This window comes from Vigna umbellata, chromosome 4, assembly GCF_029865625.1.
Source record: "Vigna umbellata cultivar VRB3 chromosome 4, Vumbellata_1.0, whole genome shotgun sequence".
Classification (NCBI taxonomy): Eukaryota; Viridiplantae; Streptophyta; class Magnoliopsida; order Fabales; family Fabaceae; genus Vigna; species Vigna umbellata.
Window position 1 is genome coordinate 2,101,495 of NC_142168.1, and position 22,635 is coordinate 2,124,129.

Here is a 22,635-nt window from a genome sequence, read left to right on the forward strand (position 1 = left end):
ACACTTCATCAAGGATCACCTATTTGGGACCAGACTTCATGAACCAACTCGCAAGAAAAGAATAACACAATGGAGATTTGGGCAAACTTCAATCGTTAGGAAAAACTTCAAACTTCTTCGTTAAAAGGACACGACAACAACATCATTTCCTCTCTACATTTACAAATTTGTACATGTATGTGTGTCCTTAGCCACATTACCACACTCTTAACGTTGTTTCTGGAAAACCAACAGCAAGGACATGATTGATGCATATTAACAAATTTGGGGACGAAATTGAATCCTTTTTAAAAGTGGAAACCAAATTGACACACTACTCCCAAAGTGGTATAAAAAGTGGCATAGTAACATAATTATACATATTGTAAGTCTTTCTATACCGAATGTAGATTCAACCTGTATGGAAAATGGCATAGTGTCAAATTTGAAATAAATTACAAAGTTTTTCTATACCGGTTGGACTTAGATTAAATGTAGAATGTGTCGCGATGACAAAACTATAATAACTTAAAGATTTTTTGTACTCATTAAACCTAAAGCTGGTATAGAAAATGACCTTTTATACCGGTTAGTCACTATAACCGGTATAAAATGTTTAATTTCCTTCTTCTACACTTCCGTGCTTCATCATTCGCTTATGCACCTCTTATTTACACCTCTTTGTCACAGTCTTCACCTCTGCTTCTCCTTCTCCCATTTGTCTCCACCTTAGCCTCCCAACTTTCATCTCGTTCTTGACTTGGCCTCCCCTTTCATCGTTCAAGGTAACACTATCGTTGTTTTCCTGCAATATCATCGTTGTGTTGTCGTTATTGTCCTTCAAGACCATCGTCGTGATCCTCCAACACCATCATCGTAGTGCCATTGTTATCTTCCAACACCATTGTCACACTGTCGTCACTCAACTCCATAGGTCGTCTTCTCAACGACATTCACCCCTTTTCCATTCTTCTCGTTCTCGTGTACTCCACAGGTGTCGTGGTGTGGTCTTGTGGTGTTGCCTTTGTTGTCCATTACCTTTGCATTTTCTTCACTAAAAAAGGTTAGCATATGAACCTAGTATCTACATTATTTTGGCATTGTTATCTCTGTTTTGGATGTTTTGGCGTTGATGCCATTATTTTGGCATTGTTGTTAATGAACCTAGTATCTATTTTTGTTCTCATAAAGTCTAAAAAAATATTCATCTTCTTAGAGAATATATAGGAAGATATTTTTCAACCATTATGAAGTGACTAAGGAGATATTCATCTTTTGAAGTCTTATGACTGTTAACTTGTGAGACACATAGTTAAAAAAAAAAATATTTTGCATTTAGGTGTAAATGGCCAATACATTGATTAATAGTTTTTTATGTGGTTTGATGGTAGGGTTGAGTTCATAGATTGGACTGCGTGCGTGGTTGTTTCTTAGCTACACCTAAAAGTAAAGATGTTGGTTTATAAACAGAAGAATGGATCGTAGTTGAATAAATTATTTATGCACAACAAATGAGTATGAGAATGAAGTAAATATTTTTCTAGAAGTTGCAAAGATGATTATGTTTTGGATAATAACCTATTTGTGTGAATATTATGTAGGTTTGTATGTGGTAGGTATCACAGACCTATCACTGAAAAAAAGGACTTTTTACATCGATTAATGTCAAAACTGGTATAAAAAGTGATTCTACATTGGTTGACTCTCCAAACGGTACAAAATGTCATACTTTTTATATCGGTTGGTTAGTGAACCAAAAAGTTGAATATTTTTTATGCCTCTACTTTTATACAGATTCAAAAATCAGTATAAATTTTATGCATTTTCTATTATAGTAATTGAATCCTTAATGTTTATGTACCCTTTGATATATATTTTTTTTCACCATCGTTACTATGTTATATTTAAAGTGAGGAGATATTTTAAAAATATGTTTATGTAATATAATAAATTATTGTAGATGATTTTAGCTTACCTATTTTTTATTTTTGTTTTCATCAAATGTTGTATTAGGACTCAACAAAACAATATAAATTATATTAATTACTTTAATTTGTATAAATGAATTATACAAAATTATGAAAAATAAAAACTACTAATATTTAACATCATAAATTAATTTAAAACTTATATTTTAGTTTCCCATTTTATTTTATTATTAATTGTAATTTAGTTTTATTAAAATATTTAAAATAACAAGTTACTCTTAAAAATTGAGTTAACAACAATTATATTATAAGGGGTAAAATAAAAATATGAATTGTGTGCTAAGAATCATTTTTATATATAGATATATGACTATATATAAAGAGATACTTTTTGGTGTTCTCCTTTAGTTTTTTCAATTTTACCTTTTAAATTCTACTTTTAAAATTTAAATAATTATTCATAATAAAAAATATTTTAAGTTTTATTATCTTAATTAATTTTTTTAATTCAAATAATTACTCATTATAAAATAATTATTTACCCTTTTATCATTTTAATAACTATTTTTTAAAGTTTAAATAATTACTCATAATAAAAAAATATTTATACAATATTACTTATAATATTTTTGTTTCAATAACTAAAATTTATTTTATCTATAACTAAAATTTAATTTTACATTTTTAATTACTAATTTTTTAAAATTTAAATAATTATTTATAACAATACATAAATTTCGGTTAAATATAACTTAATAAATATAAACTACATGATAGTGCTTATCGTGTGTTTACACTAGTGTTAAATAATAATTATTATATAGATGTGAAGTGATGACCCATTAATTATTATTGAAAATATATTATTTTTATTTATTTAAATTTGATTTTTTGATTATTTAAATATTAATAAAATTCGAGTTAAAACACTAATAATAATAGTATTATTTAAAAAATATAAAAATATTTAAGATCTTTTTTAATTTAACCCATAAATAAATAAATTTGTGAATAAAATTCTTTTATAACAAAATAATATTTTCAAATCTCAATTTAATATACTTATTTAGTTCAAAGAACTTTTATTAACAAGAAGACTTATTTGTTATAAAAAAGTAACCTTGATTAATTATTGAAAAAATTTGTATTATAAATCTAATTGCTTTTTATATATATTTAATTAAATTGAATCATGTACTTATTATTCATTATTGGGAAAGAAAATAGGTGTGAAAAAGATGAAGAGTGAAAGCTTCAAACATTATTTTAGAATTAAAACATAAAACACAATGAGAAAGGTAAGTGAGGAAATCAAGGAACTTGTGGGTCCTACTTTTTCTTAAACCTTTTCTTTCTTCCCTTTTGTATTTTTCCCACAACTTTCTGTCTCTCTCTCTCTCTTCATCCTCACCTACGCTCTCCTCTCTCTTTAATTTGAATATCTTGATCAGCTTGCAGACGCGCATTGTATTTTTGTTTTCCATTTATCACTGTTTGTTACAAAACCCACCAAAGCCAAAACCTTTAGCTCTCCATCTTTGATTTCATCCATTTTCTTATTCTCTAATGCCCTTTTGATCAATCCGTCATTCCAGGTCTCTCTACAACTTGATTTTAGTTTGTTCACTTCTGGGGTTCTATTATTATTGTATATTTGCTTGGGGGTTGGGTTAAGTTTTTTCTTTTCGGGGTTGTGTTTCTTTTGGGATTTTTGTTTGTGTTGGTTGTAGATCTGTTGTGGGGTTGGTTTGAAATTTTGTGAATTTGTTGGTTGAGGTTAGGGTTTCGATTGTATTAATGGATAAAACAGTTTGCTCTGTTTAAGGTTTGCGTTTGATTTGCTTTTCGGATTGCCGAGGTTGCTACCTTCTGCATGCTCAAGAGAGGGTGTATTGGAATATGTGAAATTGTGAATCTTTCAAAATAAGTGTCTCGGATTTTCTTTTGTTCATGCATGTGTTGTTGTTGGTGTTGGCTTTGCAACTAACCCGTTTTTATTCTTTAGTATGTAAGGTTTGATGTGCGTGTGATGGTTTTCATGGGAAAACACCGGCGACATTGTTGGAAGCTGAGTCTAGTTGTGCGTTACTTTTGGTGAAGTTATTCTAATTTGATTGCTAGTGGTTTGGTTCGGAATTCTGATGATGGTCGAGTACTATTTCATGGCTGCAACATTGCATTTTTTCTTTTTGCTTCTAATGCACTATGTTTCAGAGGAAAACTTTCTTCCTTCTATCAAATGCTGAGTGCCACCGCAAAAAGCTAATAAACTATTTCCTTTTTGGATTTAACTTGGGCTATAAGCTCAAGGCCATCCAAAATGCTTTCTCGGATCAAACACAAGTTACTCATTGGTCGATCATGGGAGAAGTTAGATTCGTTAAATTACCCTCTTAAACTGTAAAATAATGGGGAGCCTGAGGGATGCACACAACTCTTGTCTTAGGCAGTTATCTGCATTTGAGTGAGATCATCAGGCTGCCTAATATATATATGTGTGTGTGTGTGTGTATATGTATATGTGTGTGTATGCATAGAGATTATCTATGATTGGATAGAATTTCCAACGTTATCATACCTTAAACATATGATAGAACTATCTTTCATAAGAGGTTGGAATCACTTGGAGGGTAATCATATTTTGGCTAGAATACATACCGTTTGTAGTTTTTATTTTGATTACTGAGTGTTAGGTTATTAGACTGTATATATCACACTTCGATGCCAGGGAGGTAGGCACTTTTTACAGGGTACGCAGGTGTTGTATCTGAGATTGACTTTAAAAGGATGTCTCAATGTGATTTCTTTCATCAATGGACAAGAAGATAGATACAAAATTTGGATTGGTATATTAAATAAAAGATCATCTTAGAAAGCTAATGTTAATGAAGGGGACAATTTTTAATGGGTTATTTGTTTTTTGTCAGTTTATACTTGCCATCTTTTGACTATGAAGCCAGTTCAACGACCCAAGCCTACAAAGTTCCACCTGGCCTTGTTAATTAACTTTCTTTTTGCTTTTTTTATTTTCTGGATTTTCGTTGGCTTATTTATTTGTGCCTAGTCATAGCTGTTTTAGCATAACTATGCATCAAATTTTCATTTTTAAATAAGTGCATACAGTCACACTGTCATTTCTTTTGATCAATTGATATTGAGTCTGCTACGTGTATTGGAGGCTTCTTTTTATATTGTCAATTCTGCCAATATATTCATCTTTCTGTAATTTCTGACAAATTTATGTGGTTCCTCTTGTTCCTAGTCCTATGAGCAGAGGACAACTTAATATAGCTGTGTTTATGTTTAAATATTGTAATGAAAAGGGTTTATACATGGCTTCATACAAGATGATTTTACTCAATTTGAGTGCCACAATCTTAGAAAGGGGTTGTGCGGACCACTCAGGCCTTGAATGACTACATGTGTTTCTTACGTAATTTTTTCATACTTTGTTTTCTCTAATATTCATAGAAATTAGACCTGAACGTGGTTTGAAAACCTTTCATATGTCTATTCTGTTAATCAAGATTTGTTATGGTTTCCATATTCAGTTTTTATTTCATTGATTTTTTCTCTCTCAATGCAAACTTGTACATAATAATATTTGTAAACTTGGAAAGATTTTGTTGTTCTGTTCATTTGGAAGTGTAAATTTCATTTTATTATCAAGGTATTTTTCTATTCATATAAGGGATAGCCTGATAATGGAGTTGGGAGATCAAACAAGACATTATCCAAAGCAATCAATAAAGATCTTTATTTAAATTGCTTGCTGAAAATTTGGATATTTACAATACACAATGGCTTTATTTTATCCATGTAGTTGACTCCAACATCTAGTGATGATATTTTTGTACATGATCAGGGTAGCGTGAATAAGGATCTGCATCCATAAATAACTAACTAGACGAATCTTTTTAAACTATTGTGTTAACTTTTCAGCTTTTAAAATGTTAATGAGTAATTATCTGTCTGGTGGAATGCATTTGAAAATTGTTTATCTTTTGGGCAAACTGTTCATATTATGCTAGGGTGATTTCATTTTGCAGGATGAGAAATTCTCAGTTGTTCGATATAAATGTGAATTTGAGAACTAATCAATTCTCCTGAATGTGTTTTCGATGACAAATGCATATGTTTTTTTGCTGGTTGATGTGTTCTGTTTGCTTTCATAAGCCATTGAGTTTGTAAATTTGGTGTTAAAACTGGGTTTGATGGATGCCCTGATGTATCTTTAATCATATCAATGGAGCATCAGGGGAGGATGATAGCTTCACCCAAGAAAGATTCATGAAATGGTTGTTAGTGCTTTGTCTATAGATGTTAATTCAAAAATATAATATTATGTTTTTGATCCACCTATAGTCAACACCAAGGGATAAAGCGGGTTTCCTTCTGTTGTTTGAATAAATTGGAGACTTGTGACTCAATAAGCTTAACTAGTTAGTCTATTTTAACTGTTTGGTGGAAGTAAAAGAGGAAAATACTATGTAGAATTTAGTTATTGCCTTTGTGATTGATTATTTCCCACCCACAGGGCAGCTGGTGATTGCTTTTGCTAGCATGGCATCAAGTAATTTATTCTTTGATGATATACGGAGCAAAGTTGATGTTGATCCTCCTCAAAATGAAGAGTCAACAGATGTTGGTGAATTAGTAAATGATCCTGGACAAACTACACTTAAACCTAATGGTACTGTTTCAAGCAGTGTTCGTGAGCTTTTAGAGTGCCCTGTATGCTTGAATGCCATGTACCCTCCAATCCATCAGGTTGTTTATATATTGATGGCTTATTTTGTTGATTTGTTTTGGGTTCTTGTGAGAAAGCATGCAATTGTTACTAAAAAATACTGGGATGTTCAAAGTGGAATTTGATAAATTAATCACATTGACAAAGCATAATCATCTGATACTGGGTCCATGGAATGGTGTTACTGCTTATTAACAGGATTGAGCAAAAATAAAAAGGGAAGTTCTCATTTTATTAGTAAGTTAACTAAAACAATGGTTCCTTTTGGTGTGCCATGAACAAAAAACTGAGTTTAAGGGGGCTGGTTTCCTCCTTCAAAAGTAACTATTTCCTTGCTCACCTAACTGATCTATTCTGAGAATGCTAGATGTTTTTTCTAGCAGGAACTCGGTCAAAATTTCTAAATGTAACTGTTTTTATATAATATTACCACATTGATGGTTTCAAATAAATTTTCTTTTGAAATTAAGTTGACCTATTTTCCTCTGTTACTATTGCAGTGTTCAAATGGTCACACAATATGCTCTGGTTGCAAACCCAGGGTCCATAACCGGTGCCCTACTTGTAGGCATGAGCTTGGCAATATCAGATGTCTGGCACTGGAGAAAGTGGCTGCATCTTTGGAACTTCCCTGTAAATATCAAGGTTTTGGGTGCATTGGTATATATCCATATTACAGCAAGCTAAAGCATGAATCACAATGTGCATATAGACCTTACAACTGTCCATATGCTGGTTCAGAATGCTCTATTATGGGTGATATACCCTACCTGGTGGCTCATCTGAAAGATGACCACAAAGTGGACATGCACAATGGTAGCACTTTCAACCATCGCTATGTCAAATCAAATCCACATGAAGTTGAAAATGCCACATGGATGTTGACGGTATTATTTTTCAGAACCTTGTTCTACCTGCATTCCTTTGATTTCGTAAATTCACTATAGTGTCTAACCATATGGTTGGTATGCAGACTGTGTAAATTTGGAACATGTTTGGATGTAATTGTGTCTCTCTTCATCAGTTGTTTATGAGTAGAGTGATTTAGCAAACCTTTCATTTGCTTAAAAAAGAAACACCCAATATTGCAAATACTGGAACATATTGAAGCTACGGTTATTTAATTTGTATAATCAATGATAAAATTAAATGCGTTCTCTCATAATTTATTTCTATACAGAAATTGGAATTTAGCTGACTAATCATTTCTCATTGGTTTCTAGGTCTTCAGCTGTTTTGGTCAGTATTTTTGTCTACATTTTGAAGCTTTTCAGCTTGGAATGGCTCCTGTCTACATAGCCTTTTTGCGGTTTATGGGTGATGATAATGAAGCAAAGAATTATAGCTATAGTTTAGAGGTAGGTGGGAATGGGAGGAAGATGATTTGGCAGGGTGTGCCAAGAAGCATCAGGGACAGCCACCGCAAGGTTCGTGACAGTTTTGATGGTCTCATCATTCAGAGAAATATGGCCCTTTTCTTTTCTGGCGGTGACAGGAAGGAGTTGAAGTTAAGGGTTACTGGTAGGATTTGGAAAGAACAATGAATGGATAGGAGATGATGTCCTTCAACTATCAATGATATTTAGGCCAATAGTTTGTAGTGCAAAGTCGTTTCTTGTAGTGATATGTACCTTCTGGTCATGTAATTGTCTTTTGCAACTTAGGAGGCAAACTCTCTTTGCTTATCCTCACATCAAGTACATGAACAGGAAGTTGTACATCGTATCATTATGATAATAGAGATGTAGAACCTTAATTTGCTCTCTCTGTCTGTCTCTATATATATATATATATATATATATATCTATTCATAGCTACGATTAAGAACATAAAAAATAGTGTTTATATTTGTTTTACAGCTTGGCGCATAACCACTTAATGCGTTTTGTTAATTCGTAGTTGCCATATTTGCCAATTTGCAGCACATCTAACTTTGTTTTGATAATTTGAAAACAACGTCTAGCTTGCATTTCTACTTAAATCCAAGTATATGTGCAATCTTTCTAGTTTCAGTTGTTGTCATTGGTTGGTGTGTAGTTATTTACAAAATGATTAATCGATGGCACAGTGCTTGAGTATGAAGACAAAATTAATAATCCAATCTTGCATTCGACTTAAATATATCATCATAGTTTTGGTAGGCTTGATGTACAAAATTAAGGTGAAATGCAGTTTTCAACCCATTACAATAATCCATGAGATTACAGTGAATGGTATACATTAGTTCGGTCCCATTAAAGAATAAAAAGATGTGAAAAATTAATGTGAAATGAAGTATTTTCAACCTATTACATGCTGAGAAAAATCATAAAATGAAGCACTTCAGGCAAAGATCAGCAGAACAGCAAATACTTTTTTCTAGCCAAAAATGGGAACGGGGAAGAAAATTAAACTCCAGTGCTGCATTCAGCTTTGGAAGTTACCTATATACTATGGTGAAATGAAATACATCCTATGAACAAGTAGGAATCTTCTTCCTAACTATGCACTTGGCATCATCCAATTAGTCTGAGAATACAGGCTTCAGCTGCACTTGGTCAAATATGCATTCCATCCTTGAAGACGATATTCACGAGCTGCATGACTCGGATTTTTGGCCTTGATGATGCCACGACCCACTATGATAATGTCACTACCTCTTTCATAGATAACCTGGAAAAAACCATTTGGTTATCAAGAAGCAATAAGCTCAAATGAAAGAAGAGTATTCAACTATGAAGCACTGACTCCCACATGGCAATCAAATGACCTGTAGACACATATCTTTACAACACAAAGGAGCATGAGACAATATCAGATCCTCTTAAGTGGAAAAAGAAAACTTGGACATGGTCAAATGTCATGATCTCACCATTTATTCTTTTGAACATCAACTTTAAGTATTGTGTTAATAAAATTTATTGAAGGTCTAAGATATCATGTGGTAAAGTCACTGCAGAGATCCATACCCAAGGAGCAGAAAGAAGTGGAAAGAAATATAGCATTGATGCATTTTCAGCACATGAATATATTAAGGGGTGAATGGTTGTCTGGGCTGAAGCTGGAGAGACAAATGAGCTTGCCAAGAAGACAATATAGTAAAAACTCTTGTTATCGTATCTGCTTGCAAGAGACAGACTATTCACCCTCCCTCTCCAGTTCCCTATATACTTTTTCTCAACAAAACTATTCTAAACCAAGGAAAAGAATGAAAGATCAACCATGTTAAAAGTAAAGTACTTTAGGCATGTTATATAACACTTCTCATAAACCATTAACCATTTTTCACCTATCATGTCGTTAACTTATGCAAATGACTGAAAGATATACACTACATGCATACACTTACAGAATATGGCGTGTTATATTGCTGCCCTAAAGCATCACCACCAATCACCATTTGAACTCCAGGCGTTGCATGAATGAAAGAGGGATTTACAGATGCTCCAGGCCATGATGCTGGATTGACTGAGATGAAGCCAATGACAAAGTCAGAATGATCCTCAGCAATTTTCACTGCAGCAGTGATGTAATCTCCCTTGGCAAGGTTACCACTTGAACTCATTTCAGCAAGCAGCAAAAGACCCCTTCCACGAGGCAAACCCTAAGTATATTCATGAGACATGTTAGGCTAGTATTTTGGTGTGGCTACAGTTAATATAACGTTAATACTAGAGCATAGACCTTCAACTTCAGTCCTTCTACAATTCCAGGACCAGATATAATGTGAGCATTTACTATGTCAGCCCAATCCAATATATGGAAGATCCCGCTGCAGATATCAGATCATATATAAGTCATTAAAAGCAGAAACAGAAGAAATAATACTGAAAAGAATCCAAAATAGATCTTACCCTTCATACTGCATGGTCACTGTGTTACCAATATCAGCAAACTTACGATCCTCAAATATTAAGAAGTTATGTTTTTCTGCAATCTTCAACAGAAAAACAAGCATAAATAGAAACAACTAAACCAGAAGTATACAAGATTCCTGAAAACTCACTAAATGTGATACTCATACATATAAGGTCAAAGTCACGACTTCGGACTCCAATTTCAATAAATATTGACAAATCTACTTCCATCTATAAATCCTGACAAAATGAAGATGCAAAAATTTGTTCTGCACTGCTTAAAAGAAAAAAGGGGCTTCTTTAGTACTGTACCGAGCGAAGCTTAGAACCAAAATCAGGGGTGAAATCTGGTAAAATATCCACATGTGTCTTCAGCAAGCATATCTCAGGTCCAACCTGACAGGAAAGAACAGCCAAATTAGTTGAAGTAATTTATTTGTCAGGACTAAACTTCTAACCATAAGTTTACTATCTCACTGATGATGACCATAATCCAGAGAACAGGACTCTTATAACTTATAAGAATTCTCGACCCTTTTTTAAATTAATAACCAACTTTAACATTGTCACTGCTAATTCGAGATGAAACAAAATGCCATGCACTAGTTTAAACATTTTCCCATTTTGGACAATTGCCAAGTTCTTCTTTACCTTGTCAGCGATTTCAAGTAATTCAGCAGCAGTTGCAACATCTGCAGCCAAACACAAATTACTCTCCTTCTCAGCCATTATCTCAAACAACCTCTTTCCTGTCGGATTCTTGGACAATTTAGCCCTTTCCAATAATGGAAAGGCATTGAACTTAGTTCTTGTTGCCAAAGCAACAATCTTTTGATTCTCTTCTAAGAATCTCATAACAACCTCTAGCATCTGCTCATTAAGCTTTCCTTTTTCACTCAAAATCTTCACCATTTCAGTCAACTTAAGAATTGCATGCAGCTTGATTCCGTTATTCTCAAGATTCTCTTTCCCGCCTTGCTCTCTATCAATCAAAACAACAGCATCACTGACCTTCAACCCTGCAGAACGCAGTGGGGCAGCAGTTTCCAAAATTGAAGTGCCACTTGTAACTAGATCCTCAATTATCAAGCAACTTTGACCTTGCTTGAAATCACCTTCAATGGCTTTAGAAGTGCCATAATCTTTTACTTCCTTGCGGCGCATGACCATGGGGATGTTCTGAGTAGCGGAGACACAGGTGGCAAAGGGAAGAGCAGTGTAAGGGACACCACAGACAAGGTCAAATGAAGTGGAAGAGACAGAAGAAATGAGGGTCTGAGAAACTTTCCGGAGGACAGAAGGGTAAGATATAACAAGGCGGAGGTCTATGTAGATTGGTGAGGATATGCCAGATTTCAGCTTGAAATTACCAAATTTCACAGCTGATATTTCATGAAGTTGAAGAATTAGAGACTCCATTTTTCTCCTTTCTCAGTCTACTTCAAGGTTTGTTTTAGACCTTAGGGATAACCTGCGGAATTCAGTAATCAACATCTTAAATTAATTCTTTTTATAGACATACTCGAGTACATGATCAGAATCGTTTCTCTTAGCTTAACAGTAGCATATATTTAATCATAATATTCCTTACAGCTCACACATCATAGATTACATCACAGAAGCAGACAATTCTCACACAGCACATAGAAAACAGAATAACTCAAGAACTAAGTTAATTACTTAAAGTGTTAGTGACCAACACAAGGAATTTAGAATGAAACTTTCACAACTAGTGCATGACAACCTTACACTTAAGATGACGAATCTGCATCCATTGTCTCGTGCCCTAGACAGACAGAATCTAACCTACCTGATTCACACTCTGCTACGCCTTATACATGAACCATATACATCGTATGTACTCTAGAAGCTGCTGTATATATAGAACCTATATATCTCATAATGTGACTATATGAATCATAACAAAGCGGATTACTAGTTACTAAAAAGGCTGCCGAAACCATATCTCAATCAAGACAGAGAGGAAACTATTTCAGTTATCCTTCCCTGGAATCAATTCTAGGCAATAACAGAAGCACACCAGATTTTATAAAACCAAGATTTAAGAAAGATAACATGTAAAAATGTGAATTTTAAACTTAACCTTATAAAAATTAAAGTTTGCATCAACATATATATATATATATATATATATATATATATATATATATATATTCTAAATACTCTAAATTCATCTTGATGTAGAACTTTCCAACATAACCAACTTTTAAAATACACTTGAATTACAAAACAATCAAAAATGAAAAAAAAAAAACAAACAAACAGAAAAAGTCGTATAACATTTCAATCAAATCTAAAAGAAAAAAAAAATCCCTCAATCACTGAGATGCAATTATATTTCTGGTTCGCAAAGTTTCCTTCTTCAAAGGCAATACGCATCTCTTGACAAATATTTGGAGTTGGGTTAGTTACATTATGAAAGACCAAGTCCTTCTCCTAAACCCAATCTCTGTTTGGTTTAACGCAATCAGAAGGAAGCATAATTCCATGGCACCCAAAAAACAAACTCAATTTAAACATCTGCACTATTCGAGAAACAAAATCAATTCAATAAACTGGAAATGCAGCAACCCAGATTCCACAAAACAAAAATCTTATGCAGAATCAATCAAAGACATCCAAAGGGTCAATGTCCTCTAACCCCTTAAAAAAGCTCCTGAAACTTCAATGACCTTATCAACAATAACGATTCAACCAAACCCCAGTGAAATGCTGCAACTCAAAGAACATGTGATACAAACAGCAACATTTAAGTCTAATCCTTCAAACGATAGAACCTCACTGAGAGGAGAGAAATTGACGTGTTTGTGTGTGGTGTTACATTTGGTTTTGGGCTGCACCACTTTCATGGGGTGGGTAGTGTTGTTGCAGATGTTAATACTAGACAATCACAGTACCAAAATGACATAATTTCCAACTTCCATAGTTCAATGATTTATGACGATTTGTTACTACTTATTGGAGATAATTTTTATATTTTGTTTTCAAGTTCGAATTTTTTTCGTCGGTTTTGCGAGAATAAGATTCGTTATTGATTTGATTCAATTTGCTAACAGCCTCAATCTCATCATATAAAGAATCAAACTTTAATCATATATACCAATATATGTTTACTATGTATGTTTATTTTGAATGACCAATAAAAAAATCACATGCATAAATTAATTTTTTTTTTATTTTTAAGTGAAATTGATAATTATAATTAGTTTTATAATATTATTTCATGTTAGTGTCTACATGTGAATATTTTTTATATATAATATTGTATAATTATTTTATTAAACAAAATCTCTATAATTTATATTTATGTATTTTAATGAATTACTTTGTAAGTTTTTAATGATTACTCTCTTGATATTAAAAAATTTATAATAAAGAAACCTCTAAACAAAAACAAATATAATTTGATTGAGCCACTTTGATATTAATATTTAAAAAAAAATAGATTAATGTGATGGTTGATTTAACTTTAGTTTTCTTAATAACTGATTATTGGTATCAATTCAACATATCCATGTATGTTTTTTCTAATAATTCTTTTATCAAATAAAAAGAATAAGTACATATAATATATATATATATATATATATATATATATATATAATTTTAAAATATAATTACAAGTAAAATAGAAATATGAAATTTTTATCTTGCAGTATTATAAATGAAGATAGACAACATGTCATATTCATGTTCTGTAGTTGGTGTGTGAAAAAAGTTAATTATATGTTAATTTATAGAAAAGAACAAAAAAGAAGCTTCGTTACCTAGTATCTATAGGAAATTCCATGTCATATTACTAAAGAATTTACATATTTGTCAAGAATTATAGAGTTTGTTACAAAAGAAAGATAATTCTGATCTGTCTTGTTTCCCCTGAAATCTTTGATTTGTTGCAACCCCAAAAACTATCACATTTGGCTGGCAAATTGAGTTTTCAAGTTTTTATCTTTTCCTCTTCAATGCACATTTCTCAAAATTTCGAGCTTTCACCTTCAATAGTCGTCAAAAACCAATTTTCTCGAAGACCCTTTTGAACATTTTCAGACTCGAGGGTATGTTATTTCACAAGCCCATTAATTGAATATGAGATATATGTTTGATTTAGCCATTTGTTTTTGAACCCATTCTGGTTTGTTGCAATGCAGGAATCGTTGTTGCCTTCTTCTTAGTGCTGAAAATTTAAGAGCAGAAAGATACATTCTGATATGTAAGAATTTATATTCAAAATAGCTGTTTCTTTTTATTCCCTAAATGGCTATGCCATTGCAATTTGCAATCTCTTTGCCACCATTTATGTTTATTCATTTGGGTTTGCAAATGGCATGTTGAACCTGATCAGATGTAATATATGTTATGCCATGTATTTGAATGCAGAGAAAAAACTGCCATATGGCTGGTGACAGATTGTAGCACCACATTTTCCTTTGGGTTTCAAATATTGAAGGCCAGATATGTCTGTGCAGGATGAAAATTCTGATACAAAAGAAGTAATATGTAAGAGTTTTTAATCCCTTTTTTCTTCCTCCCCCAGAGAAACACAATAATCAAATGATGGATTTTGTACACCAGAAGAATACATTCATCAGCACCATTGAATCATTTCGTTCAATTTACTCATTCCCCCGTGTTGGGAAAAATCTTTTACAACGAACCACATGTTGAATCGTTCTGATTTTCTGAGGATATAGTAGATACTTATGATGTTAAGATTTGTACCATGTCTTTACACCTAAATAAAGCATGGAGACAGGTCTTTTTTCAAAGCATGTCTTCTTGCAACCAAACATTAGATACTAGGCGGTTTTGAAGACTTCTTTTTGATGACTTGTAAACATAGCTCGGTCAGGTTAACACAATAAGATGTTAAGTAGTCTTAGCACTCATTGGTGATTAGATATAATATGATACAAGGATTTAGAGAATAATGATCAGATAAGGACAGGCTAAACATTAGCTAATGATGATAGTGACAATGATGACAATAATAAAAGGGAAGTGATAGCGATAATGATGTTGATGATGGTGGTGATAATGACAATAATAATAATAATGAGATGATGGTAGTGGTGACAACGACGGTGAGAATAATAAGTTTTTCTTATATTGGTTCGTCTTGATCATCGAGACTAGTCCATTCTTAAAAACTTCCAAGTTTCATTAGGATCAAACCTTGCAAAAAGTGATTTTGATGTTTCTGTTGGATTGAGTGAAAGATTCTGGGTTGCTAACCAATGCATATAGTGAATTACATAACTGCAGAATTTCTGACAATAGAATGCAGAATCATGAATTACTTAATATGATCAGAGAATTTCTGACAAAAGACGATTAATGATCCTAGACTAGTGATTTTATTAACACTTAAAGAAGATTATTTGTATGTACAGTATTTATAAATAGTTTGTCCTATCAGCAGGGTTCAACTTAAATTAACGATACTTAACCCCTCATGCCTCTTTACTTGATTAGTTCAGCTTATATCTTATTCCTCTTCATTATATTTACCAATTACTAGGTCCCCAGAGAAGGCTAACAAATCTGATGCATCATGGTGGGAACAAGTTCTGCGCTGATTGCGGAACTCCAGAGCCAAAATGGGTGTAAGTATTTGCCTGAATTTTCATAGGAATGTAGTTTCCTGGATTTTTTATCTCAGTTTTATTTATCAGTCATAGATCTTGAACTGAATGTTGCTTCAGTGTCTTTACAAAAAAAAAAAAAAAGAATTGTGCACCAATCAGAAATATGGTGGATTTGCAGAACTATTTGAAATGAATAGGCTCAAAATATTAGAACATATGTACCAAATGATTTGGAGCTTATAAGCTTTGACAATGCAATGATGTATTCATAGTTCAGTGAAAAGTTAGTCATATCATAAAATTATTAGCTCATTACACTATTCGTACTTGTTTTGTGTGATGAATTTGTTAAACATCAGATCTTCGAGTCTTGGAGTATTTATTTGCATCAAGTGTTCTGGCATACACAGAAGTCTAGGAGTCCACATATCAAAGGTATGTTTCCAACAAAACTTTTAAAATAACTTCTCAGTAACAGTCATATTCATTTATCTTTGAGGTTGGGATTCACAATGAATATAACATGCATACATAGTTATGTTAAAATTGCATATTCACTATTTGCAGCTCTCTTAGAAACATGGGAGGGGTGTTCCATTGTGCGTGCATAGCTGCAACACTGCAAAATGAAATTCTAACATTGTTTGAAGCTGTTATAGGTTCTATCGTTGAAGCTAGATGAATGGACAGATGAACAAGTTGATGCATTAGCAAAATTAGGAGGAAATACACTATTAAACAAGAAGTATGAAGCTTGCCTCCCAAGTAACATGAGAAAACCAAAACCACATTCTTCCATTGAAGAGCGCTCTGAATATATTCGGTAACTGAAGTGAAGCCAAATTTTTCTTTTTTTCTTCGTTTTTTTGATGAATTACACCATTCTTATTCAGAAATGGCCTATTTGATTTTCCTTTTCAGGAGAAAATATGAGTTCCAACAGTTTATGGGGTGTGATGACAATGTGGCAGGCCCCATTATCCCATCTCAAGGAAGAAGTGTATCACTTGCTCAGTGCAGCTCTTCATACTATCATGCTCTTATGGACAAAAAACCATCTGAAAGATTTCCAGGCAAAACTCGAATTGGGAATGCATTCCGAAATAGTTGGGGAAGAAAAGATTCTGAGCACAAGTCAAAGAAAAGTACCTCATTGGTAACCTTTCCTTTGACTAATGCTAGTTCTATCAGCCATCTCTTAAATGAACATAAAAAATTACTTTTTGAGCCAGTTGATGCGACATAGTGTGCCACACATACTAAATTTTTATGTTGTTTTTTGCTCCCCATGCTCCAATTCTAGTCAAAAGGTGGGAGGAATGAGTTTCATGCTCTATATTCTGGAAAATATTTATAATCCAGCAGGGTCTTTGCCTTTTTATTATTCATACAAATTTCTTGAGTATAAAATTTGTTATGTTTATGAAGAAAAATGAAGAGAAAAATGGTGAGGAACAGGGATAACTCACCATCTATCATTTTCACTGTAGTAAGAACACATGAAAAAGAAAGAAGAAAGACAAATTGAATGGCGATATGCTTTGTTGAAAAGAAGAATCTAAATATGCTTGTATTATTATTTTCTATGAGAGGAAAAAATTGTTCTGATAAAACACTATATTTCTCTAAAATTATGTTTGTTAGTCTGTCATATGATAAAAAGTATACCCTATACAAGAATCAGTTTTTGGGAACTGCAACATTGGGTTTTAACACATATTTACCTTATGTGCTCTTAACTTCAGAACCATATCAACAAGTATATCAGAATAAAAGAATTATTAAAATGTGAAGCATACTTTTCTGTGTCTTGTTCTGAATAGAGAAATGTTGGAACTTCTTTTTTTCTAAATACTTAATCTTGTTGCTCCCATTTACTGTTATAGGCAGGTATGGTTGAATTTGTTGGGTTGATTAAGGTTAATGTTGTTAGAGGCACTCACCTAGCTGTTCGAGACGTAATGACTAGTGACCCTTATGTCATCCTTTCTTTGGGACACCAAGTGAGCATCTTTATCTGTGAGCTAGTTTAAAATATAGATGGAAAGGAGAAAAAATTGTGAAATACTTGTTATATTTGTTGTTGCAGTCAGTAAAAACACGAGTCATAAAGAACAATTTAAATCCAGTGTGGAATGAAAGTCTAATGCTTTCAATTCCAGAGAACATTCCTCCTCTAAAAGTGGTAAGTTCGTTCATTTTCTCACTTTCTGCTAATCATAAATGGTTGCTGTTTGTGTTTGTGCTCTTGTACCATAATCATATTTGTACTAGTGAAACAGTAACAATCTCATGAATGTGCAGAATATATTTTGAGACTTCATATACAATTATTTTAGTAACTGATCAATTTGATTCCTGCAACACTAATATTCATTCTTTTTCATTTCCCCCTAAACTTGGAACATGGCTTCACAAGATTACTGTAAGGTTAAATATCTTTTTAGTCCTTAAACTTTGATGCGAAATTGAAATTCATCCTTATTATAAACTTTAATATAATTTGGTTTCTAAACTTAAAAAATGAATAAATGTAGTCCTACTAATCCAAATACATTAAATTTTTTTATGTCAAATGCATTTTAGGCTTACATATGAATTATTTACATGGTTTGATACGTTTCAGCTTAAATGTTATCTTGGAAAGTCATTTAACCGTCCAAAAAGTTAATACTTTTATGTTAAAAAGATTATATTCATTCACTTTTTAAGTTTGAAAACCAAAATATATCAAAATTTGTAATATAAAGGAATTTTTATTTCAAGTCTTAGGAACGTAATCTTATTTCCTGTAATATCTGAAAAGAGGAACAAATGATGAGGAGGGAGATGAAAATGACTGCCTTATAATTCTATACTTGAAACTAATGATTAAGAACCTTATATTACTATGCATTGAACCCTTTTATTAAATCCAGTTTAAATTATTTACTGCATATCACCTACAAGAATGAACCTATTAAAATTTTGTTAGGCTAATTCACATGAAAATTAGTCAGATTCTAATGTATGATCAAATTTTGTGTGACTGGGATTCTTCTTTTCTTTCTTTCTTGGTCATATATCCTTTGTTTGAAGTCCGTTATAGGAAAAAAGCTAGTTAAATATTTCTTGGTAATTTTCATTCTTGCTTTTAACAATCTTAAATCAGGGTAACTAAACTTGCACTCATATCATCACACCACTTCCAGTTTTCTCTTTGAAAATTCTGCATATCTTTTTTTTCTCCCCAGAAATGTGCTACTGTTTTCTAGCATTCTACTTATCTTGATGTCATGTCATGTCACCATCGATGCATTACATTTACATAAGAAACCATTGTCGTTTCATTTCTACTTCTGACAATATTTCATGTTGATGTGTTTTATGTATGTGCCAGCTTGTGTATGACAAGGATACATTTTCAACTGATGATTTTATGGGAGAGGCTGAAATAGACATTCAACCTCTAGTTATAGCTGCAAAGGCCTATGAGAAATCAAACATCAACGAATCCATGCAACTTGGTAAATTTGTGGCAAGCAAGGACAACACCCTTGTTAGAGATGGCATCATATCCCTTGATGAAGGCAAGATCAAACAGGAGATCTCAGTGAGACTGCAGAACATTGAGAGAGGTGAACTTGAGCTTGAGCTTGAGTGTGTTCCTCTTACTCAATAGCTGGATAAAAGTTAAGGATCACAACTCCTCTTGAAACTGGTTTTAGAGCAAAAATCATAGGAATTTGTATGTGTGTAGATTCTCCTTTCTTGTTGTACATCATTCCATGACATGATGGGATTACTTCATTATCAAAGTTTCTGTCTTTACAGAGTTGAATGTGTCTGATTCGTCATCACACACTGAGATAAGACCCTTCTTGGTGTATTAGCATCTTATGAAGTTTCCTTAATTTGCTAATTATTTGTGGTAACATTGACAACTCTTAAAGGCTTTTGTTTTCTGATCTATGCCAAAAAGAAAAAAAAATTTAGGATGAAATATATTTTTAATTCATAGACTTAATTAGAATTTGTTTTTATTTCAAATTTTAATATACTTTGATTCTCAAACTTTAAAATAAATAAATAATTAACATAGTTCCTTTTAATTAACAACATTAATATTTTTGAACTTGTTAAACAACTCTTTTAATAATGAGAGTTAAAACTTGTCAAAACCATCTAAACAATTCAAATATTATCATAAAATATTTAACATTTAAAATAAATTAGTGCAATATCATTTCATCTTTGGTTTTGATTCCAAGAAAAAACTATTAAAAGGTGGTGAAATAAATTGCATTTTAAAAATAATTTTGATTAAATAGTACTTTTATTTTAAACTGTTTAGAAAGCTTATTCCATAAAGATGCAAGATTTTCTGAAATCATAAATCCATAATGATTAAAAATTAATTTAAGCACATGTTTGGAAATTATGTTTGAATTATATTTTTGTATAATATTTCCTGAGTGTACGATTTAAAAGTGTCTTAATACATGCTGAAAATATTTTTAGAAAATATAAAAGTTTTAAGAAGTCGTTTTTAAAAATCATGTAAGGATAAAAATGTCATTAACAAAATAATCGTTAATATTTTCTTAATTTTAAGAACAGACGAATTCAATAGAAAACAAAATTGTTTATGTAACACCTCAAATTAATATGAATGGGCTATTTCCCCAACTTCACATTAGATGATAGGATAAATTCATATCTTTCTGTGTATAACTACTGCCAATACTATAAAAATGAACCTCCGTTGACTTTTCCAACTAATTGTCTTCATTTTATGATTCTAACAATTAGTAGAGATCCTAATGTTCATATATCACAGTAACTTATTCACGTAGTTTCCTTCCTTAAGAAAAACTACTCATTCATTCATTCAACACATACAACATTCATCATAACTACATAAAACTATCATTTCAAAATCCTTATTAACTCCACTAAAAAAAATTGTATATTTGCTTAGCGAGCTAATATACTCGCTATGCAAGTGACCTCTAAAAGGTTTCTCGCAAAACAACTAGATACCTCTCTTAGTGGATCAATCATTGGAACAAAATGCAGAAAAATGTGTCCAGCAAAAAGTAGCTCGTTCAACAACCCAAACTGATGAGATACCCCTAACCATGGCCTAAGCATATTCAAGAAGAGTTAGTGTCATATAGGAAAGGTGAAGCAAAAATCTTTCTCTTAGGTCATCATGGAGGTTGAAGAGTAGTGTAGGTTTTTTTAGGCCAGATCAAATAGTATAAGTTTGTTTAAGGCTTGTATTTTGTATTAAGGCCTAATTAGTGTAGGATTTTTCCTTAAGCTAGACATCTAAACCATGTGGAAAGTATGTGTCATGTGTTATGCTTCCATTGAAAAGGATTTGGCTTTAGTAGTGACTACATGGCACTCATTGGAAAGGATTTGTGGACACTTGTCCACTCCTTAGAGGGCCACCATTTTCAGCCAATGATTGCTTGGTAGTGGTTGCATGCAAAGTTTTGGTTTTTAGGGTTTTTAGGGTTTTTAGGAGACACTTTTAGCCTATAAATAGATGTGTATCCTCTCATATAATCACCTTTGGTTTAGATTAGTGTTATGTTGTCTATTTATGGTCATACTACTCTCCTTAAGATCAAGACTAGAACAACTTATGAAACCCCTCTAGTCACCTTCCTCTTTGAGTTGACCTAACCTTTCTTAGAGCCTTTAAACACCTCACTACCAACACACAACCACCATAGGTCGTGAGCTTCTCACCTCTATCCAACACACAAAATTTTGCATTTTCATATGTGATTTTGCGAACTCTTGTGAGTTTCCAAATAATTTCATTTATTCTATTCAACCACAACAAAACCTCAATTTTCTACATTCTGAAAAGCACATAACAGTAACAAAATTGGCCCAATAAGACAACTAATTACCATTCAATCATAACTCAAAACAGCATAAGCTCAACAATTTGAATCAATGGGCAAATTTAATAAGGTTTAGCTTCTCTTATCTATAAAAAAAAAGATCCCAATTATGAATCCTACATAGTCCGTAATCTCCACAATCAAGGAAGCTTTAAAACAATAACATTAAACTCGTATCAAGAATATAAATACACCATTAGATTTATAACAACTACAAGATTCAAGAAAAGGATTATAAGAATAAATGTAGAGTCAAAACTTCACATGCATGTGGAATATCCATTAACCCGAGAGAAACAACGTAAAAGGAAAACTTACTCTTTTGTAGGGAATTTGGTAATGATGAACCTCCCTTCTTTTATTGTAGAGTTGTATAAAGTTAGGTGAAAAGGATTTGCAAGATGTGAACTTTTCTCCTCTATGGTGTTGTTGTTTTAAGATGATGAGAGAATATTAAATGTTAGAGTGTTTTATGTATGTGCAACTTGTGTATGACAAGGATACATTTTCAACTAATGGTTTTATGGGAGAGGTTGAAATATACATTCAACCTCTAGTTATAGTTGCAATGACCTATGATAAATTGAACATTGGTGAATCCATGCAACTTGGAAATTTATGGCAACCAAGGAC

The 22,635-nt window shown here is 32.4% G+C and overlaps 3 protein-coding genes across 7 annotated transcripts; 2 read left to right on the plus strand and 1 right to left on the minus strand.

Annotated features, from left to right (window-relative positions):
• The first annotated feature begins 3,313 nt into the window (after positions 1-3,313).
• On the plus strand, positions 3,314-8,418 carry LOC124833778 (E3 ubiquitin-protein ligase DIS1). 2 transcript variants are annotated; one of them, XM_088113388.1, is made up of 4 exons: positions 3,314-3,502; positions 6,445-6,677; positions 7,158-7,544; positions 7,881-8,418. In XM_088113388.1, the coding sequence occupies exons 2-4, from the start codon at positions 6,471-6,473 to the stop codon at positions 8,199-8,201; spliced, it is 915 nt and encodes a 304-aa protein (XP_087969514.1). In that variant the 5' UTR covers positions 3,314-3,502; positions 6,445-6,470; the 3' UTR covers positions 8,202-8,418. The 2 variants fall into 2 exon arrangements, with proteins under 2 accessions (XP_087969514.1, XP_087969515.1); XM_088113389.1 differs by lacking the exon at positions 3,314-3,502 and having other exon boundaries at positions 6,034-6,677.
• Positions 8,419-8,891: 473 nt separating this feature from the next.
• On the minus strand, positions 8,892-13,430 carry LOC124833776 (uridine 5'-monophosphate synthase-like). Of its 4 annotated transcripts, none has more exons than XM_047308317.2 (7): positions 13,187-13,430; positions 11,145-11,964; positions 10,806-10,889; positions 10,491-10,573; positions 10,321-10,408; positions 9,986-10,240; positions 8,892-9,309 (listed from the first exon to the last, which is right to left on the minus strand). In XM_047308317.2, the coding sequence occupies exons 2-7, from the start codon at positions 11,910-11,912 to the stop codon at positions 9,181-9,183; spliced, it is 1,407 nt and encodes a 468-aa protein (XP_047164273.2). In that variant the 5' UTR covers positions 11,913-11,964; positions 13,187-13,430; the 3' UTR covers positions 8,892-9,180. The 4 variants fall into 4 exon arrangements, with proteins under 4 accessions (XP_047164273.2, XP_047164272.2, XP_047164274.2 ...); XM_047308316.2 differs by having other exon boundaries at positions 13,156-13,430; XM_047308318.2 differs by having other exon boundaries at positions 13,336-13,427.
• Positions 13,431-14,353: 923 nt separating this feature from the next.
• Positions 14,354-19,941, plus strand: LOC124833779 (putative ADP-ribosylation factor GTPase-activating protein AGD11). Its single transcript, XM_088114087.1, has 10 exons — positions 14,354-14,569; positions 14,663-14,724; positions 14,892-15,011; positions 16,033-16,117; positions 16,459-16,534; positions 16,759-16,922; positions 17,021-17,255; positions 17,986-18,102; positions 18,189-18,284; positions 19,479-19,941. The coding sequence occupies exons 3-10, from the start codon at positions 14,969-14,971 to the stop codon at positions 19,758-19,760; spliced, it is 1,098 nt and encodes a 365-aa protein (XP_087970213.1). The 5' UTR covers positions 14,354-14,569; positions 14,663-14,724; positions 14,892-14,968; the 3' UTR covers positions 19,761-19,941.
• The last annotated feature ends 2,694 nt before the right edge of the window (positions 19,942-22,635 follow it).